At 47.1% G+C, this 21,386-nt stretch overlaps 1 protein-coding gene across 1 annotated transcript; it reads left to right on the top strand.

Moving 5' to 3' along the window:
- The first annotated feature begins 924 nt into the window (after positions 1-924).
- EFHC1 (EF-hand domain containing 1) lies at positions 925-21,179 on the top strand. Its single transcript, XM_054383625.1, is given in 12 exon segments — positions 925-987; positions 5,389-5,610; positions 7,953-8,240; positions 11,138-11,287; positions 12,616-12,808; positions 13,424-13,644; positions 14,447-14,587; positions 15,958-16,171; positions 17,495-17,642; positions 18,469-18,685; positions 21,071-21,136; positions 21,138-21,179. Coding segments are annotated over 12 exon segments (1,965 nt in total).
- Positions 21,180-21,386: the final 207 nt, after the last annotated feature.

The raw sequence follows: 21,386 nt of genomic DNA, 5'->3' as shown, positions 1-21,386 counted from the left end.
ACAGTCCTCAGCACAGGAAAGACATGGACTTGTTAGACTGGGTCCAGAGGATGCCACAAAAATGATCCGAGGGGTGGAACATCTCTGCTGTGAGGACAGGATGAGGGAGTTGAGGACAGGATGAGAGAGTTGAGATGCCACAAAAATGATCCGAGGGGTGGAACATCTCTGCTGTGAGGACAGGATGAGGGAGTTGAGGTTGTTCAGCCTGGAGAAGGCTCTGGGGAGACCTTAATGTGGCTTTCAGTACTGGAAGGGGTCTGTAAAAAAGATGCAGATGTGGACAGTCTTTTTATCAGGGCTTGTTGCAACAAGACGAGGGGTGATGGTTTTAAATGAGAGGAGATTCAGACTAGATAGAAGGAATACAAATGTTACAGTAAGACACTGGCCCCGATCGCCCAGAGAGGTGGTAGAAGCCTCATCCCTGGAAACATTCCACGTCAGGTTGAACGAGGTTCTGCGTAACCCGATCTAGTTGAAGATGGCCCTGCTGACTGCAGGGAGGTTGGACCAGATGACCTTCAAAGGTCCCTTCCAGCCCACACAATTCTACCATTCTATGCTGAAAGGCCCCGACTGGCTGTGAGGGGGCAGAACATGGCGGCGGCCTGCGCCGCAGTAGGCCGGGGACTCCTCAAAGCCGCAAGAAAACAGGATTAGCGCTTTGCACAGCTCCAGGGGCTGCTTCTTTCCCACACTGCACGGACCAAGGTGTCCCCTCCACGGCGAGTCGGGGTCAGCCCTGCAGCCCCGACCCCGGCGGGCGCGCTCCCGCGCTCCCGTTGCCACGGCAACCCCGCGCCGGCGCTCGGCGCGCAGGCACGACCCGCCCCGACAAGCCCGCGCCCAGGGCTGGCCGGCGGTTGCCATGGCCACGGCGTCGCCGGAGGCCGGGCAGGGAGCGCTGCCGCTGCCGCCGCCATGAGCTCGGAGACCGGCCCGGGACTGCCCTTCCTCCCTGGCTACGCCTTCAGAGACCCCACGGTGAGCGCCGCCGCCCGGTGTACCCTGACCTCACGGGGAACCCGCGCCTCCGGGTGCTCGGACACCCTCACGTCCCCTTTGGCCTGTCCTAGCAGGTATCCTCTGAGAACCCCTGCGTGAGAACTGGGCCTCTACATTCCTCACTTGCTCATGGGGCTTGTCAGTGATCTGCACCCTGTTCTGCTGTCCTGGGTAACCTGAACCCCGCTGTAGACACCCCCTGGGAGGCTGGGACACTCTCAGACCCTCCTCTAACTCCCCGGGAGACCTGGAACCCCTTAACTCAGGTGAGGTTGGAGTAGATGATCTCTAAGGTCCCTTTCAACCTAACTTTGAGTGGGGAGGGGCTTTAAAGGTCATCTGGTTCAACCCCCAAAGTGGCAGCAGGGACATCTTCAGCTAGATCAGGTTGCTCAGAGCCTCATTCGACCTGATCTGGAAGGTTTCCAGGGATGGGGCTTCTACCACCTCTCTGGGCAACTTAGGCCAGTGTCTCACCACCCTCACTGTAAGTATTTTTTTTCCTTCTATCTATTCTGAATCTCTTCTCTTAGATGTAAATCGCTACCCCTTGTCTTGTTGCAACAACCCCTGTTAAAAAGATTGTCCCCATCTTTCTTACAGGCCCCCTTTAAGTACTGAAAGGTCACATTAAGGTCTCTCTGGAGCCTTCTCAGGCTGAACAACTCCCTCAACCTGTTCTTATAGCAGAGGTGTTCCAGCCCTTCAATCAGTTTTGTGGTCCCCGTCCTCTGAACCCACCCACAGCTGGCTGCCTGCTCTCTATGTTCTCCTGATGTAGCTGAATGTCTGTTTGCAGGAGACCAGGTATCCCTGAGTCCACACTCCTGGGAACTTGGTACTCTTTCTTGTCCCCAAGGAACTCATTGTGTCTTCCACCCATCTGATAACCCCTGAATTGTTCCGATAGCTTTGGAGAAGCAGGTTCCCCACTCTCATTTCAGACACCAAAGCTTTCTCTCTAACTGCAGAACTGCTATCTGCAAGCTCACCTCAGGGAGATCCAGCACCCTTGAATCCATCTGATAGTTTTCCTGCCAGTTCATGTGATACCCCAAGGGAAGGAGTGTCCCTAAAACTCAGTTTGCAGACTTGAGACCTGATTCCCCCAGGAAAACTACTATTTTGCTGAACCATCTATTTTTTCCCAAAGTGATGTGTTCTGATTCTGCTTCTTATTCTGATACTACCCTAAACCAGGACCCATAAACTCACCTGGTAGCCCCTCAATTGTCCTGGTATACCCAGGAGAACCAACACTGTCCACACTTCAAGCAGTCCTCCAGTAAGAATGAATCCCCCCAAACCATCCTAGTACAGTTATATTCTGGACCTACCCACTGCCTTCAGAGGGAGAAATACACCCTCGGCAATTATTAAGGGCAATCAGTACCCTCCTGATATAAGCCCTCCTCCAAAAAAGCCCTCCTCCAAAGCTCTGATACTTCCACAAAAGTTCTCCCAGTATTGCCCAGACCACAGGGAACTAATAGCCTGGATAGCCATCAAAGAACTGGTATGCCCCCTCCAGAACTGATACTACCACAGCCACCAGATTCATTCCAAGGAAGTGAGACTCCCTCAGCTGCTTGCTTGAAAGAAGTTGTTTCATCCTCATCCTCCACATTTGAATTGGTACCTAAATGAGGAAGCAACCTCTCCTTTTCCCCATTCCCAGTGGCCCACACACTCAGGATCTGATAAACCCAAATCCAATATCTTCTTGAGGAAGCAATATCACAGGTGAGAACTGATACTCCCTAGGCTGCTTCCAGTACTGTTTCAGAGCAGCTGCCAGCTCTTCTGTTTCTTCTCCCTGGGGAACTAGCACCTTGAGTCTTGATGTGGCTCTGGGCAACCTGATCTAGTGTGAGGTGTCCCTGCCCATGGCAGGGGCGTTGGAACTAGATGATCCTTGAGGTCTCTTCCAACCCTGAGAATTCTGTGATTCTGTAACACCATTGCTCAACTGATACTCAATGCTGCTAATGTCAGTTTAAGAAACCAGTATCCTGATTGCTTCCATCAGAAAAAATGCTCCCAGAATTTCGTAGGGAACAGATAGCCCAGGTTTAGACTGGAACTTAGGAAGAAGTCTTTCAGTGTGAGGGTGGTAAGACTCTGAAATGGTTGTCCCTGGAGGTATTCAAGACCAGTTTGAATGAGGCCTTGATCAGCCAAGTCTAGTTGAGAGGCATTGCTGCCCATGGCAGGAAGGTTGGAGCAGATGATCTCCAAGGTTCCTTCCAAACATTCTGTGATTCTATGATAGGGCTCCATATTCTGAGTGAGGTCCCTTCTTCCCTGTGTTCCCTCCAAATACATCCAAGCTGCTTTGTCATCAGAACAGGGACCCAGTATGCTCTGGTATTCCAGGATGAGAAGCCTCATGCACTTGCATGGGAACATTTGTCATGGACATGCTGTACTGAAAAAAAGGGAGACATATCTTGGGATAGTACTCACAAAGGACAGAATGGTGGGAGTTGGAAGGGACTTCTGGACTAGACTTCATCTAGTGCAACCTAGTACAGGTCACCTAGAGCAGGCTGCATGAAATCATATCCAGGCAGGTTTGGAATCTCTTCAGAGACAAAGACTCCATAACCTCTCTGGGCAGCGTGTTCCAAGCTTTCCAAAGGAAAGAAGATTTCCCTCATGTTTAGATGGAACTTCTTCTAGCTTGTGTCCATTGCTCCTTGTCCTATCACCGAGCACCACTGCAAAGAGTCTGGTGACTTGACTCCAATCCTTTAGATACTGATCAGCAAAAAGGGCATTTGTGATTCTTGTTTTCCAAGTGGATGCTGAGAAACCCTGAGGGAAACCTCTGTGTTCAAGGATCGTTACTGCTTAGTGCTGTGTGATAGGGACACTGGGAGGGGGAACAGCCTTGGTAGGAAGCATTATAGGCTTGGCAAGAAAATCCAGTGGCATTTGTTCAAATGTGGACAGAGCAACTGAGATTAGGAGTTTACATTCTGAGTTTTCCCTTTTAAATTTGCATGAGTCAGCTGATACTGTGAGGTGTTATCTGCCATCCATGCTGGCTGGGGAGAGTCTATGGAGCCTTATGAACTTAAGAGGTGTTCTCTTTATGCAGCTGTGGGCCAGTAAAAGCCTGTGCACTTTGGCAAACACTGATATTGCCAATTTAAAGGCAAACTTCCTGGATTTCTTTGAATTTTTTTCTCTGTTGGCATTTCTTTAACAGAGAGAAATGGCAGTTCCATGGCATGGAACACAAGATTTTTGTATGACGTTCTGTTAGCATATCATTGGTAAACTATGGCTTTCACCTGTATCTGTGCTCCTAACTGCTCTCTCCACAGCATTGCAAGAGCTGTAGTACCAGTTTAAAGAGAACCAGGCAGCTGTATGAAATCCAAGTGGGGCCTTGAAGATATAAATAAGATTAGAGGCTTAACCATGAGGAGTGAGGGAGGGGGTGGAAAAGAAGTAGTTCACATGCCTGAGGTTGGACTGATTGCAAGTCTGGGTCTAGAAAAGGAGCTGAAGCTTGTTCCTTTACCACTATAAATGTATACAATTCTATTTGGCAAAAGATAAGGTAAAATCCTGGGGTTTATTCTCAGGGACTCAAAATTTCTCCTGCTTTCTCTGAAGCATTAAGTGCTTGTAAGCCCAGTGGGTCCTGTCAGGCATGCATTACTTCAAATGCTCTCAAGATTGCAGGTGAGGTACCAGGCATGGTAGACTGTACAGCAAGTCAAGTAGCCTGGTGTAACCCAAATCCAGTCCTCATCTTGAGCAGTGAAGAACAGGACTGGGCTGACAGAGGTCAGATCCTATTCACAGCTCTGACATTTTCTTGTTGTGTGTCCTTAAGCAAAGCAGGGACCTTCCTGTGCCATCAGGATAATTATTTAGCTCAAAGAATGGCTCAGTAGTTGATGTGAGATGGATGGCAAAGACAGGTGAAAGGCTCCAAGAAGCTCAATTGTCAAGGGAGTACCGTGAGCAATAACAGAGTGAGTTCCCATGGTGCTCTTCCCTGCTGTACCACAGAGTAGGGAACAAAGAGTTTGTGAGAAATGCTAGGGCAGATAAAGTGCTGTCACCCCGTTTGAAGCACTCAGAATGGTGGCAATAGGGAAACAAGTGATTTAGGCTCTTCAGGAGTCTGTGCCAGTGCTAGGATTTGAGGTCACTCTGGTGTTTTGTTTCTCCAGCCACTGACTGGTTTTGTAGCCTTCTTGGTCTGAGTGTCAAATCTGATTGTAACTAACTGCTGCAGTAGGTTCTGTTAAAATGTTGAGGAGCGTTCTGGATACTACTCTTTTACTGTTTTGCTGGGCTTTCAGTAGCTGTATCTACTAAATGCATGCAGTATTTTAACAGCTGGATTTCCTTCCACAGAAAACAGCTTTTCATCGCTCCCAGACGCTGGGCTACAAAAATGGCTTTGCCTTCTCTCGGCTGCCAACGGTGGGGATCGGCAGAGAGCGGCTCTACGTGAACCAGCTTTCTCAGGCTGAGCTAGAGGAATTGTCCAACCAAAGACCTGCCCTGACCTATGGGCCAGCCAAGTGGGCCCCACCTTCAGGCTTCATTCCAGCACACGTGGCTTTTGACAAAAAGGTATAAAGAAGCTTATTCCAGGAATATCGCTGGCCAAGCTCAGAGACACAAACAGTTAGCTCCAGGGTTCATGGGACAGTGTACAGCAGTTTTCAGATGCCACAGCCCTTAGTCAGAGACAGCTGAACCCCAGACTGAAAGAGGCTTTCTTTGCTGCAGGAGGAGGATTATAATACGTGAAGCTGTAAGACATTCCCCACGAGTTACGCCAGAGCATTTCCAGCGGGTGTTGGGAAAGAAGTTTGATGAATTCTGAAACGCTTCACTTTATAACCATGGCTCTGAAAACCACAGCCTGGCCTTCTCTGTTTCCAAAACTGTACTGAAACTGTAACTGAGCTCAGACTGCAAAAGGCAGTCTGCAGAGGGGACCTGTGAGGCTGTGTAACTCTGGTCTATTTATGCTGGTGTGTGTCACCACAGTGTGTTACAGCCCGTACTGGTCCATTAGTACCTCCTGCCTTATATCATGGTGATCGTATCAGACTAGGAGGTGGCTCTGTGTCTGCCTGGAGCAGTCCTGAGCTGACCCTCAATTTTAAATGTGCCAGTGGCACCCTGGCAAGCACAGCCACAGACACAGAGTGTTTGCTGCAGTGTTTGCAAGGCTCAGCAGACCTGAGAGCATGCAGGGGTTTTCATGCTGCCAGGCACGCCTTCAAAGGAGGTCTGCAGCCAAGCCTCAGCCCATCTGTGAGACAGCCTGGGGAACAGATGTGCTGGGTTAGTTGCTGAGGCTATTCCATAGGAGTAACATAGATCTTCCTGTCAAGGGAGGTTCTCCTCCCACTCTAGTCTGCCCTAGTCAGGCCAATGTCTGGAGTATTGTATCCAGTTCTGCTTCTTCAAGAGAGACAAGGAACTACTGGAGAGAGTCTAGTGGAGCCTACAAAGATGAGGGGACTGGAGCATCTCTCTGACAAGGATAGGCTAAGAGACCTGGAGCTGTTTAGCCTAGAGAAGAGAAGACTGAGGGTGGATCTTATCAATGTTTATCAACGTTTATCAACATCTGAAGGGTGGGGGTCAAGAGGATGGGGTCAGAGTTTTTTCAGTGGTGCCCACAGACAGGAAAAGAGGCAATGGGCACAAACTGGAACACATGAGATTCCATCTGAACATGAGGAAAAGCTTCTTTCCTGTGAGGGTGACAGAGCACTGGAACAGGCTGCCCAGAGACATTGTGGAGTCTCCTTCTCTGGAGAGGTTCCAAACCCATCTATATGCAATGCTGTGCAGCCTGCTCTAGGTGAAGCTGCATGGGGGTTGGACCAGGTGATCCTCAGAGGTCCCTTTCAATCCCTGTGTGCTGGGATTTAGTTTAACCTGTCAGATGCTCCTCTGCCCCTTGCTTCAATCCAGAGTAGCAGCAGGGGCACCAGTGCTTCTAGGGGAAGACTGTCCCTTTGGAAGCACTTTTGCTGCCTAGTAGGAACTTGTGTCTTTATCATCACTTAATTACTTCGATCTCTGGGTTGATGTAGCCTAGGTAATCAAGGCCTGATTGGCCATCTACATCCTCTTAGAGGCACTGAATGATCCTTCAGGGAATATTCTTCATGCTTCTGCCAAGTAAAGGAGCTGACAGTAAACTAGATTGCTGGTGGTAAGCAAGCACCTGGCAGTAGCTGAAATAGGAGCTGATCATGGAGAAGTAGGCAAAAGGCCATTTTTTTCACCTCATGCATGCCAAATTTATAAAAGTCAGGCCTTGATAAAAGCTCTCACAATGTCTGCTATTAGTCATGGATTAGGCTATAGTTGGCTTTGATTCACAGATTCACAGATTGCATTGAGTTGGAAAGGATCACAGAATCATAGAATCATTTGGGTTGGAAGGGACCCAAGTCACCAAATCCAACCCTACTGCAGTGAGCAGGGACATCTTCTACCAGATCAAGTTGCCCAGAGCCTTGTTGAGCCTGACCTTGACTATCTCTAGGGAGGGGGCCTCATCCCCTCCCTGGGCAACCTCTTCCAGTGCTCCACCACCCTAGTGCTGAAGAACTTGTTACTAAGCCCCAACCTAAAGCTTCTCTTTTCTAATTTCAAACCACTGCCCCTCATCCTACCACTACAGGCCTTTGTAAGCAGTCCCTCTGCAGCCTTCTTGTGGGCCCCCTTCAGGTGCTGGAAAGCTGCTATTAGGTCTCTTCAGAGCCTTCTCTTCTGCAGGCTGAACAACCCCAGCTCTCTCAGGCTGTCCTCATAGGTCGTCTTGTCTGATCACAACCCAGTAATTGCAAAAGGAAATTGCAAATAAATTAATGGTCTTAATAGAGTAATTGTGGTGTTCAAATTGTTTCTTTCTCTCTCCCTTTGTTATATTGCCCCTTTGGCAGATCTTGAGGTTTTATGCCTATTTCCAGGAGGATGTTCCTCTCTCCACAGAAGAGCGTTACCGGATCCGCCACGTGGTTATCTTTTACTATTTGGAAGATGACAGCATGTATGTCATAGAGCCTGTTGTGAAGAACTCTGGTATTCCTCAAGGAAAACATATCAGACGGCACCGAGTGCCCAAGAACGAGCGTGGGGATCACTACCACTGGAAAGACCTGAATCGAGGCATGAGCATCAGCATGTACGGCAGGACGTACCGCATAGTCGACTGTGACCCCTTCACTCAGGTGTGGTTCCTGTACAGACAGCACTGACACAGCTGGGCAGACCTCTTAAAATCCAGGAGGCTGCAGCCTGTAGCTTTCACAACCAGGTTGTCTGAAATCTTCCGTTTTGCTTTTGGTGGAGAAGTGGGTAGTGATAGGACTAGGGGGAATGGAATAAAGCTGGAAGTGGGGAGATTCAGGCTGGACGTGAGGAAGGAGTTGTTCCTCATGAGAGTGGTGAGAGCCTGGAATGGGTTGTCCAGGGAGGTGGTTGGGGCCCCATCCCTGGAGGTGTTTGCAGCCAGGCTGGATGAGGCTCTGGCCAGCCTGATGTAGTGTGAGGTGTCCCTGCCCTGGCAGGGGGTTGGAACTAGATGATCCTTGTGGTCCCTTCCAACCCTGACTGATTCTATGATTCTAAGTCTTTCACAGAATCACAGAATCAGCCAGGTTGGAAAAGACCTCAGAGACCATCAAGTCCAACCTATAACCTAATCCCTAACACCACCTGACAACTAAACCATGGCTCCAAGTGCCACATCCAATCTTTTTTTTGAACACCTCCAGGTGTACAGAAGCTCAGTGAGAAGTTCAATGCATATTTGCTTTGAGCATGTTAATTGCTCAGTGGTTTTGCCCCAGGACTGCTGGAAGTCCATCCTTTGTCCTCAGAAATGCTCCTTATAGTACAGATTCCAATCTTACTTCTGTGTGGACAGAACTGGTGTAAGCTCAGTTCTATATGGGCACCAGTTTAACTGCTTAGAGTCCAGGTGAAACACTGTGCATACATGATCCTCACTCTTTTTTAATTTAATACTCTGCTGTTAAGAACAAGGGAAGGGAATGGAGTCAGTAGCTTTGCAGCCATCTGCAGCTTTGCAGCCAGAAGAACAGTCATGATCTGTGGGCTGAGAATTGTGGTATGAGCTGACCTTTCTCAGAGAGATTACTCATTGCCTGCTTTTCTATTTCTGGCAATTTCTGACCAGTAAATGAGATAATAACAATCCAATAACAAGTTAGAACAAATACCAGTATACTGTACCCTGCTAGATTGTTCCTAGTAAAATCTCAGCCCTGGACAGCTACTCTTCTTCCAAGCAATTCCCAGGAGCAGTCTAGGAGTTAGAATGTTCCTGGGATCTTTCCCAGTAGGTCACTCACATGCAACCAACCTATTGTGGAGGCTGAGAAGAGTTCAGATGCAAGATGTCACTTGCCAGTTGGCCTCAGTGCCCAGGAATGTTCCCAAAGATGAGTAATATATTGGTATATATGTGGCTATTTGGAACATGTGGGTACAGCTCTCCTGTAAAGTTGGTGCACACCAGACAAAGTGCTGGTTCTCATGTAAAGGTTTGTTGGTTGATGGAAAACATGAAATGAGCTACGTGGGTTTACAGCTGAAGGCTGTAATCTATTTATCATTAACTGGCATCCTCCAGACCAGAAAATAGTGAGTCTGAAAGAGTGAACCTGCTTTGTGAGTCTTCAGGGTGATCTCACCCTGGTGCCTGTTGGAGATGTTTGTATAGTTGCTTCCTGGGCTGAAAGTTTTCATGGGCCACTTCCCAAGGCCAAAAAGGAAGAAGTCCATTGCCTTCACAGATTGTTTTGGGTGACTGATGTGAGTATGCAAGCAGCAGCCTAGAGTTTGTTGATGCATCAAAGATAAGCAAAATCTCTCTGTGGGAAAAGTACTGCTCCTGAAGGAAGGACTGGAGCTGCCACTCTGGCACATAGCCTCTGGTCTGAAGGGCCTTGGTGGGCCTAGTACAGGTAACACTAACTTCCACTGCCTGACACGTTTGGGAGCCCTGGATCTCTTGCAAATTCCAACTGACTGCACCATCAGTATGCACTAATTTAGTTCTTTTTGTTTACATAAGTGACACCAAGGCCAAGGAAAACTCTGCTCAAGTAAAGTCGAGGGCAGCACTACCTGGAGTAGTTAAAAGCAAGCAAAGCCAAGAAGAATTTTAAACAGAAGCATCTTGGTCATCTTGGGATGATCCCCATGTACCTGTACAGGTTGAGGATGGACCTGTTGGAGTGTGGTGTAGGGGAAAGGGACCTGGGAGTCCTGGAGGACAGAAGGATGGCCATGAGACAGCAATATGCCCTTGTGGCCAAGAAAGCCAATGGCATCCTTGGGTGTATTAGGAGGAGTGCGGTTAGTATGTCGAGAGAGGTTCTCCTCCCCCTCTACTCTGCCCTGGTGAGGCTGCATATGGAATATTGTGTCCAGTTCTGGGCCCCTCAGTTCAAGAAGGACCTCAGGGAACTGCTTGAAAGAGTCCAGCACAGGGCCACAAAAATGATGAAGGGAGTGGAACATCTTCCTTATGAGGAGAGGCTGAGGGAGCTGGGGCTGCTTAGCTTGGAGAGGAGGAGACTGAGGGGTGATCTTATAAATGTTTATACATATGTGAAGGGTGAGTGTCAGGAGGATGGAGCCAGGCTCTGCTCAGTGATTTTCAATGATAGGACAAGGGGCAATGGGTGCAAGGTTCCACGTGAACATAAGGAAAAACTTTTTCACTGTGAGGCTGACAGAGCACTGGAGCAGGCTGCCCAGAGAGGTTGTGGAGCCTCTTCTTTCTCTAGAGACATTCAAAACCTACCCAGATGCATTCCTGTGTGCTCTACTCTAGGTGATCCTTCTCTGGCAGGGTGGTTGGACTAGATTGTCTTTGGGGGTCCCTTCTAGCCCCTAACTTTCTGTGAGTCTGTGATTCTGTGATCTTCTATTGTATTTGCTATTGCAGTAGAACTACAACTCCTGCAGCCTGGTGGTCAGTAAGGAATGAACTCACAGTGTTGTAACAACACTCATCTCACCCCATCTGTAATCTCTAGTTACCTCTTACCTTCAGAACTCCTGACATCATTAATTCCTCAGATGACCTTCCTAGGTGTTCCTGGAGAGCCAAGGGATTGAACTGAACCCTCCAGAGAGAATGGTTTCTGATCCATACACAGAACTACGTCGGATGCCTGAGCACAACTACATCACTCCATCAGACTTTGACCAACTCAAACAGTTTCTGACGTACGACAAGCAGGTGAGAGAGCTGGTTCCCCACATCACAGACTATTTGTGTCACTGAAACCCGAGTCTTGTGAGGATCTGCAACCTCACTCATTCTAAAAAAAGCTCACTGAACAGGCTCCAGATTTGCTCCTTTCTTAGCTTTAGTGAGAAACTAAACCTTTTCTGTTTTTGCTGGGCTCTGTGCCTTGTAAACAGCTTCTCTTTGGATTGTGGAGCCTGTGTTCAGGATCTTCCATTTCTCTCCTGTTTTCTGTTAAGACGAGGTAAGCCCCCTGCTTCAGGAAGTTAGCAGGTAGGGCCAGATGCAGTTCTAATATGACTGAGCATGCTGCATCCACTGCTTCCTTCCCCCAAAACACTGATGACAGCTGTCAGTGGACAATTTCAAGTGGAAACACCACTTGCTCTGACTGAATTCTCCTTCTGCATGCAATTGACTAGCATTCTTCTCCCTGCTCTTCTGGAGGTCGGCTACGTCTCTACTAGAAAATAAAACAGAGCCAGGACATGGCCTGGGTTCTGCATGTTGTCCCTGGCTAGCTGTCAATCACTCAGTTCCTGGCCATCAATTAGGTGTCAGCACAGGTCAGGACCATATACAGTTGCCAGATGTGGTCACCTTGTTTGAGGGCAGTGCGCCACATCTGACTTTCTACTGCCACTTTAGCCTTGGTGACTCAGATCTGGACTAGGCCAGCTCTGCCTGCAGTGGCTGTTGGATTGCCTGTTTAGGAGCTGTGCCTTGGGAAACTCTTTGAGCATTTCAGTGGCATTAAAAAATGATATTTTGACTAGGCAGAAATAAGATGGGGTCTGCAGCGAAAGCAGCCTTGTTAGTGCTGCCAAGTGCATTCCCCTCTGCATTCCTCAGCATCAGAGCAGTCAAGAATTGGCCATGAAACCTCTGAGAGATTTAAGAGTCAAAACAAAGATTCTATCTTACTGTGTTAAAATCACTTCCCTTGACTACTTCCCTACTTGTTCTTGGGCAGTTTATTTTCTGATGCTTTTTAATCACTTCCTCCTCATTTTAACTCATGCTTCCTGAAGTAAATTTCTTGTCTTAGCATAAACTGTTCTTTTTCACTTGCTGCTGTCAAGATAAGCCAGGCCAGCTCTGGAGGCCACTGCTGCTCTTCCCACTACTGCCTTAGCAGCCCATTAATCCCAGTGCCCACAGTACAAAGGCTTGCTTCTCCTGTACCTGGCAGAGAAGATAAGTGAGATGCCTTTGATCACTCAAACCATTTCAACTCACTTCACCTGGACAAAGCATTAGTAATTCTAATCTATATTTGTTTTCTCTTCCTGTTTTGGTTTTTTTTTTCTCCACCCGAGGTCCTTCGATTCTATGCCACATGGGATGACACCAACAGCATGTTTGGTGAGAATAGATCCTACATCATCCATTACTACTTGGCAGATGACACAGTGGAGGTTCGAGAAGTCTACAAGCCAAATGATGGTAGAGACCCATTCCCAATAATGATAAGACGCCAACGCTTGCCCAAAACCTTTGTGGACAACAAAAGTAAGTTTAGATGGCCAGCCCATCAGCTTGCTCTGAAGTGCTGTGGTGGGTAGATACTTCTCTGCTGGCTCTGTTAGAGTCAGAGTTAGAATTTTTGCTGAGGACACTCCAACTGTCTTTAAATGATCACTAAATTCTTTATCTTTTGGGAAATGGTGGCAGGGCAGCAGTACCAGCAGCTCCCTGGAGCTATTATAGTAACAGCCTTCCAGTACCCAAAAGGGGCCTACAAGAAAGATGGAAAGAGACTGTTTATGAAGGCCTGTAGGATGAAGAGCAATGGTTTGAAATTAGACAAGGGGAGATTTAGATTGGATGTTAGGAACAAGACCTTTACTATGAGGGTAGTGGAACACTGGAACAGATCTCCCAGGGAGGTGGTTGAGGCCCCATCCCTGGAGATATTCAAGGTAAGGCTTGACTGGACTCTGGGCAACATGATCTGATAGAGGATGCTCCTGCTGACTGCAGAGGAGGTTGGATTATATGACCTTTGGAAGTCCCTTCCAACCCAGACCATTCTATGATTCTACAATTCTATTTATACAGCTTGCTTTTGTGTCCCTTTTTGCTAGGAAATATTAACACCTACCTGATTGATTTCTTTTTCCTTAGAGGCTTTCCCAAGCTGTGTGCTGGAGATCTCTGATAAGGAGGTACTTGAGTGGTACACAGCTAAAGATTTTGCTGTTGGCAAATCTACCACCCTCCTTGGACGCACCTTCTTCATCTACGATTGCGACGAGTTCACACGAAACTTCTATCGCGACAAATTTGGCATCACAGACTTCCAGCCAGTGGAAATCAAAAAGAAACCCCTTGAGAAAGTTCCACAGGTACTACAAACAGGTTCTCAAAGGAAAAGGGAGGAAGGAGCAGTTGGTATAAGCTCTTACAGTAACATATAGATTCAGCTTAGTCAGAAACTACAGTAAGCAAGTTCAGCTTAAAGAAAGAGCAAGTAACTTGAAAAAGGCAAGGCAAGAATGGTCATAATCAGTATAAAAATGAAAACACTCTAAAACTGTTGATTTCTAATACTGAAAAGGACTAAGCACTTGCTAGTAGTGATAAAAAGAACTCTGGCTGTGTCTGTACTAGAAAATTAAACAACATCTGGGTTTGGCTTTGGCTGGGAAGCCAGCTGCCACAGGCTGGCTGCACTCATACACTAAACTCTCCCATAGCCTCCAGAACAAGGTGCTAAATCCAAAGTGCCTACTGGGAATGGTCACAGCCTTTGCTACCTCCCAAATAGAGCCTAGGGGTGATTTGGAGTCCTAGCTGGCCTAGACGACCAATGTAAGGGGGACTAGGTTAACAGTGCAACCATATAGATGACTGAGATGCTGTGCACAGCAAGGTTTAGTTACTGGTATAGACATAGTCTCTCTATTCAGAGAAATTACCTAGATTTATGTATTTCAGGTATTCTTAATTCTCTTAAATATTTATATAATCAAGGGGTCCAAGACATGGCTGGGCTAATAGGGTCTCTGCTGGGCAAGATGTCATAGCTATTGCTACCTGATGACAGAAGATTTATTTCAAAACAGATGTTTTGTTATAAGCTGTCTTGCAAACTTTGTCTTGGTTTTAGTTTCAGCAATTTATTCTTGTCACTTTCTCTGGATGCAGGTAATTCCTCCTTACAATGGCTTTGGCATCCTTGAAGACTCTCTTCAGAACTGCTTTTCTCTGTTTCCAAAGCCTCCCTATAAGGATGTCATTAAGATGCTAGAGAATGACCATAAGGTGCTGCGATACCAAGTGACCCTGGTAAGTGCTTTCCTTGATAGGACAGTGCCAGCTTATGTGGTACAGTCAGAAGGATGTGAGGAGCAGCCTGCTCAGACAAGGCTGGAAGCAAATAAGGTCCAGGGAGACCTTACTGTGACCTTTCAGTACTTAAAGGGGGCCAATAAGAAAGATGGGGACAATCTTTTTAGCCAGGTCTGCTGTGTTACAAGGGGTGATAGTTTTAAACTAAAAGAGGGGAGATTCAGACTGATGATTTAGTTTGGACTAGATCATGTTTGAAGGGCCCTTCCAACCCAAACATTCTGTGCTTCTATGATTCTGTAAATTCTCCTCTGTACGGGTGGGAAAAGACAGTTCCCCAAGCCAGCACTAATTCCTCTTAAGGGATGCCACTGGGTTACTGTTTACTTGCTCTGACAAGTAGTAGCACACAAAGATAGAAAAGACAAGGCCAGAAAGTACAAACCAGAAATGGGACAAACCCACCGCCTTTTGTGGAATAACTCCACAGACAGCAGCACTGCAACAGGGTTGTGCCTCTGCCAGCCTGCAACTGCTGCTGCAAGCCTGAGCTTGCTGTTTCCTTGCTGCTGGCAGCCAGCACCTGTCCTTCTCCAGGCTACTCCTAGTTGCAGCAGCCAGCAAGGGGCTGTGCTGGCAGAGCAGCCAAGTGCCAGCACAGAAGTTGAGTAGTCTACAGGGGCAATGCTTTCCACTCACCACAACGTGGCCTTTGTGCCAGCTTTCCAGCTGGTTTATTCAAGGAGCCTCTGGCATGTCCAGCAGTTGCAATGGCATTTCCTGCACTACCTGGTGCCTGCCTTCTCCAAACACTCAGGGTGAATAAGGGCTGACTTCTCTACTGTGCAGGAGTTCCTAAAGGTCACAGCTGACAAGTTCAGAGCCACTTAATTTTAAACTAAGCAAGTAAACCTCCTGGCATGTCAGGGGAGTGCCTTCCTGTGACTAAGAGCTGGAAGCAGCACCGACCTCTCTCGGGAACTCATTATGATGAAAAATAGAACTTTAGTGCTGAATTTTACAGCCAGTCTAGCTCTGTGATGAATTATTCCATATAGGATATTCCTTTCTCTTGGATTACTCAGTCTGTGGAAACACTGACTATACTTGGTCACTTCAACCTGGATTCTGCTTGTCTTAGCCTGACTAGAGCAAGTACCCTTTGAAATTCAGATACTTAGTGCAATCCAGGGCTTTGTTATGCTATGTTAGAATATCTGCAGCTTTGTTTAGTCAGCTCTTAAAACAATCTAGGAACTCCAGTTGCTTAGAAGTGACTAAGTACTCCTGGGCATCCCAGGAAAGAAAATCATGCTTCAAATCTTCTTTTCCAAAGCCACTACCTTTTTTTTTTTCTTTTTCCTTAGGAATCACCAAACCCTGAGGACAGAAAGCGTCGCTTCATCCTCTCTTACTTCCTGTCTAATGATATGATCAGCATCTATGAGCCCCATGTCCGTAACTCTGGCATCATTGGAGGCAAATACTTGGGAAAGACCAGAGTAGCCAAACCTGGTTCTACTACAGAGAATGCCACATACTATGAGCCCTCTGACTTCACCATTGGTTCTACAATTGAAGGTAAAATCCATGATAATGCTCTCTGAGTACTGCTTTTCACTGCCTGCTCTGATATGCCATTTATTGCATGGAGAGTTTCTTCACTTGAAAGGCTCCCAAAGAATCACAGAAACATTCAGGTCGGAAAAGACCCTCAGGATCACCAAGTCCAACCCAGAACCCTACTCTACAAGGTTCACCTCCTGACCATATCCCCAAGCACCACATCCAAGCCACCTTTAAACATATCCAGGGTTGGTGACTCAACCACCACCCTGGGCAGCACATTCCAAGGCCTGACGACTCTTGCCGTGAAAAAATTTTCCTAATGTCCAGTCTAAACCTACCCAGTCACAGCTTGAGGACATTCCCTCTTCTTCTATCACTAATTACCTGTGAGAAGAGACCAGCAGCAGCCTTTCTACAACGACTTTCCAGGTAGTTGTAGACAGCAATGAGGTCTCTCCTCAGCCGCCTCTTTTTCAAACTAACCATCCCTAGCTCCTTCAGTTGCCCTTCAGAAGATTTATTTTCCAGGCCCTTCCCCAGCCTCATTGCCCTCCTCTGGACTTGCTCCAGCACCTCCACATCTCTGTTGTCTTGAGATGCCCAAAATTGAACACAATATTCAAGATGTGGTCTCACCAGAGCTGAGTACAAGGGGACAATCACCTCCCTACTCCTGCTGGACACAGCATTTCTAATACAGAAGAAGCAGTGGAGTCTCCATCCTTGGATGTAATCATGTAGGTGTGGTGCTGAAGTACACAGTTTAGTGGTGACCTGGCAGTGCTGGGTTAAGGGTTGTGCTTGATGATCTTAAAGATCTTTTCCAACCAAAATAATTCCATGATTCCATAAAAGATCTGCTCCTTCTGGCATTCATAACATTGATAAAACTCAGTTAGTGTCTATGTTTGGACCTCTGACATAATTAGGAGAAGAGCTTCTCCACAGTCTGTGTTCAGATTACATTTTGGTCCAAGATTCACAGGGTTAAAGCTGTGCTGGGTGGCTTCCTGTGGCAAAGGCCTATCCTGTAAGGAAATTCTATCCTGTAAGGAAAATAAATGTAATACTGAAATATTAGAAACACACCAGTGCTAATGGGAGGAGTTGTAGGCACCAGCATGGGGCCTCTTTCTCAGCAGCTGCTTCGCTTGCAGAAGAATTCCCTTTGAGTCAGTGAAATTATTCTCACTTCAAGGACTGAAACAAAGGGCAGAGCTTGCTCAAAGCTGAGCCCAGGCACAAGAGAGAAGCCATGCTCTGTCTTGAATGATGAAGTGTCTTACCCATGCTGAAAGACAAGTAACACTCCTTTCTTGAACTCCTCTTCCCCAGTGTTTGGGCACAGGTTTGTTATCACTGATGCTGATGAACATGTGCTTAATTACATGGAGAGCCATCCAGAGAGCTTCCCTGCAGCAACACTGCAGTCCCTCAGGGATCATTTTCGCTCACGGCAGGTGGTGAAGGCGACTGCCAGCAGGTAGGCTTCAAGGGATGGCTTCGTGGTAGTAAGAAAGACTCAGGGTTGACAGCTAAGGGCATTTCCAGCAGTCTCCATGGGCTCCAGCCTGCTGCCTAATGCCTCCTTGACTGATTATTCAGCTCCAACAGCCTGTGTCTGGACACACACAGAGGGAATGAAGTATGTACCATATGATGTCATAGCTGCTGCTGACCCAAACCCACTTGCAGGACAGCTCTGGCTCAGGAGCAGAGCTAAAAAGGACACAGTCATGTTTTCCCAAAAGACAGCAGTTACCTGCAACAGATGCTGCTAACAATATCTGCATGTGCCACTAGGTAGCTGCAGGCTCAGAGGAGGCTTAGTAGGATATTTTCTTTCATTTGCTCTGGCTGTGCTTATCAGCCCATCAAAGTCTAGACCACATCCTCTTTTTTAGCTGCTTGGACCCATTTTGGGTGACCCAGTAACAACTCTGTTACCTCATACCACACTTTAGAGTCAGTTAGTATCATGGTAGTTCAGGGACAGATCAGCCAAGAGCTGCAGACAGTTCCTGGAGCACACATGAAAATGCTCCTGGTTCCAGAGCACCTGCAGGCAAAAGGTGGATGGTGTAAAGGTTCTGCAAAGGGAAAATAGTTTGCCTAATGCTTCAAGATCAAGACTGAGATTCATCTCCAAGTTGAAGCTGAGGTGAGCTTGCTATAAAAACCTCAGAAGCCTGTTGTGTATTCAGATACATAGTCTGGCCAGCCATGGTGAGCAGCCACCACACAAGTGTCACAATAAGACTGTCAGAAATAGCTTTTACATGAATTCCTGTTCTTCCTTTCTTCTACAGTGACATCCCCATGCTTGGGACCAGCAAGCAGGAACTGGATGCATTAATTGTGCAGGTTCAGGAAGAGCTGAAGCTCCATCAGCACTTGAACAATAAGAACATTCAGGAAGCATTTCTTCAGTGTGATGAGGATGGTTCTGGCATCCTGGACAAAGCAAAATTTTTAGCCCTTTGCAACAGCTTGAGCATGCCAACCAATACCACTCTTCTTAACAAGGTCAGAAGGAAGAGCTGCTGTGCATATTGAATTCCCCTACTGTAGCTCTTCCAAAAGAGTTCTTCTACAAACCAACCCTAGCCAGGGGAGACAAACTGCTGCTCTGCTCTACAAAGGAGAACAGCTTAAAGAAAGGGGAAAGAGAGTCCCAGTTCAGAAAAGCCTCTGAGGTGTTGGACTGAACCTGTGTCTTAAAGCAGGAGATAATCAAACTGCTGGATCAGGTCCAGAGGAGGGCCACAACATGATCAGAGGGCTGGAGCACCTCCCCTATGGGGACAGGTTGAGAGAGTTGGGACTGTTCAGCCTGGAGAAAAGAAGGCTCTGGGAAGACCTTATAGCAGTCTTCCAGCACCTGAAGGGAGTTGAAAGAAAGCTGGGAAGCATTTTACAAGGGCTTGTAGTAATAGGATGAGAGGAAATGGATTGAAACTTGAGGAGGGCAGATTTAGACAGGAGATTAGGAAGAAATTCTTGACAGTAAGGGTGTTGACACACTGGAACAGACTGCCCAGAGAGGTTATGGATGCCCCTTCCCGGAAAGTGTTCAAGGCTGGATTGGATGAGGCCTTGAGCAGCCTGGGCTAGTGGAATGTGTCCCTGCCTGGGGTGGAGAGTTTGGAACTAGATGATCTTTAAGGTCCCTTCCAACCTAAACTATTCTATGAATGAATAATTGCTGTCCTCTAAGTAAAGGGGAGAAATGTTACCCACTTTGGCCCCAGAATGAGCAGCTTAGTGTTTGGCTTCACTGCTATGTGAATCTAGAAATGCCTGATGGGTGCAGGTCTCAAAGATCAGCAGAAGAGGCTGTACATCATGGTAGAGATCAGGGACAGGTTACTGCAGAGCTACTGAGTGTCTGTCATGACTTAAGGAGATCTGGGCTTGAGTAGAGATGACACTGCAGTGCTTAGGGAGGGAACCTTGGGAAAGCTTAGATGTGTTCTGGGTTTAATAGCAACTCAGTTGAAAACTTGGGAACTAAGTATTGTACCAAAAAATAAAAATAAAAAGAGAGGAAATTAGAATCCTAATCTCTTGATTAATGCAACTAAAATACCACCTTGCTGGGCACCATGACCAACAGCATGTGGAGATCCCAGTCTGCAGAGCAGAAAATGGGAGGGAAGCTGAAGAGAAAAAAATCATGCAGTGGTGTTGGGGGATCTTTTCAGGACTATGACTGGCAAGGATACATTCTTAGCATAAGCAGCACAGTAGTGGCCAAGAAAGGCAGGCTTGGAGTTTAAAGAAGTCTAGAAACCAAAGGGAGTATTTCCCTTGCTAACCACCCCCTCCCCATTTTCCAAACCAGCCAGCTGTGAACATCAAGCCATGGTTAGAAAGGTGCACAGGCAGGGCATTGATGTCTCTGGATGTGCACTGATTGAAGGCCTCTGACCAGAACCAAAGGCTTTACTTTACTAGAGTTCAGCAGAGACCACTCTGCCCTGGTGAATACACAATGTGGTGACAGTCCTTCCTGTTCCCACTGCAACAGGAGATGAATTGACATGCCCAAGAGCATGTGGAGAAGCTAAACCCCCATGTTTGAAATCCTATCTAGGGCCTATACACTAAAAGAACATCCCTCTTCTGTCTTGAAATCTTAATAAGAGTGTGCCCAGAGCCCTCAGAAGTGTGTCAGCCTATAAATAAAACATCTGGCAGATAGGTAGTCAATTACTGTCTGGATTGGAGAGGAGCACAGCTGTCAGTCACACAAGAGCAACCCTGAAAAATCTGTCTCCAGGTGACAAAGGGAAGAATGCTTGCGAGGAACTCTGATATTAAACTTTTTCCATCTCACTGGGTGTCAGAAGGAGGTTAGTTATGCAGTCAAAGAAACCAAAGTCCTCTTTCTTCCCCCTAAGCACAGGAAGGCTGTATAGCTCTGTAACACAATGCAGACACCAGAACTGGCTCCCTAGCAGGGCTGTTGCTGAGCTCAGTTATCAGTCCCCACTTTATATCATGTGCAGACACCAAAGTGACACCAGTGAGCAGGAACTGGCCAGATATGCTGCCCCCATCCCACTCCTGGCAAAGACCTCTGTGAGCTTTCTGACTAAGATTTGCTGTCAGTCTGTGGCCACACTGCATTTTGTATGGATGGACTGACACCATGGTGATGCTCAGAAGGCAGTCAGGATTAAACTCAAACACTTAGCTCCTCTCCTTGTATAAGCATTCAAGGTTACCTGTGATTCAGGACCACAGAGGTGGTAGGCTCTTCCACACAGGGGACTAAGATCCTCTGCCCTGTCACATAGAGAGTACCTCTGGGCAATTTTCTCTGAAAAATTTTGCAGCATCTCTCACCTCTTTGTGCTGTTTGTTTTCTGTTTGTTTGTTTGTTTGTTTGTTTGTTTTTTCCCCCAGCTGATTGACCTGTGCTCTTGTGGAGAAGACAAGATAAACTACCGTGACTTCCTTAGAGCCTTCCCTTTGTGATCTTCCCCCAGAAGCTGAAGAACAAGACCAGCAATAAAATTTTTAGCTGAGTTGACTTTAAGACATCGTATTTCAAAATGGGTGCTTTAATTTTCACCTTTGCTTCACTCTCCCCCTTCCCTTCTCACTGGAGCCAACTAATTTCACCTTCACTTTCCTAACATTTTTTTTCCCTTTCTAACCTCTTCTTGCCCTTTTAGCTGCCTCCAAACTCAACCTCACACCTGCTGGATGTCAAAATGAA

Source organism: Indicator indicator, chromosome 9 (assembly GCF_027791375.1).
Source record: "Indicator indicator isolate 239-I01 chromosome 9, UM_Iind_1.1, whole genome shotgun sequence".
Taxonomy (NCBI): domain Eukaryota; kingdom Metazoa; phylum Chordata; class Aves; order Piciformes; family Indicatoridae; genus Indicator; species Indicator indicator.
Note: the sequence above shows the minus strand (reverse complement) of the source record. Positions and strands in the feature narration are given on the sequence as shown.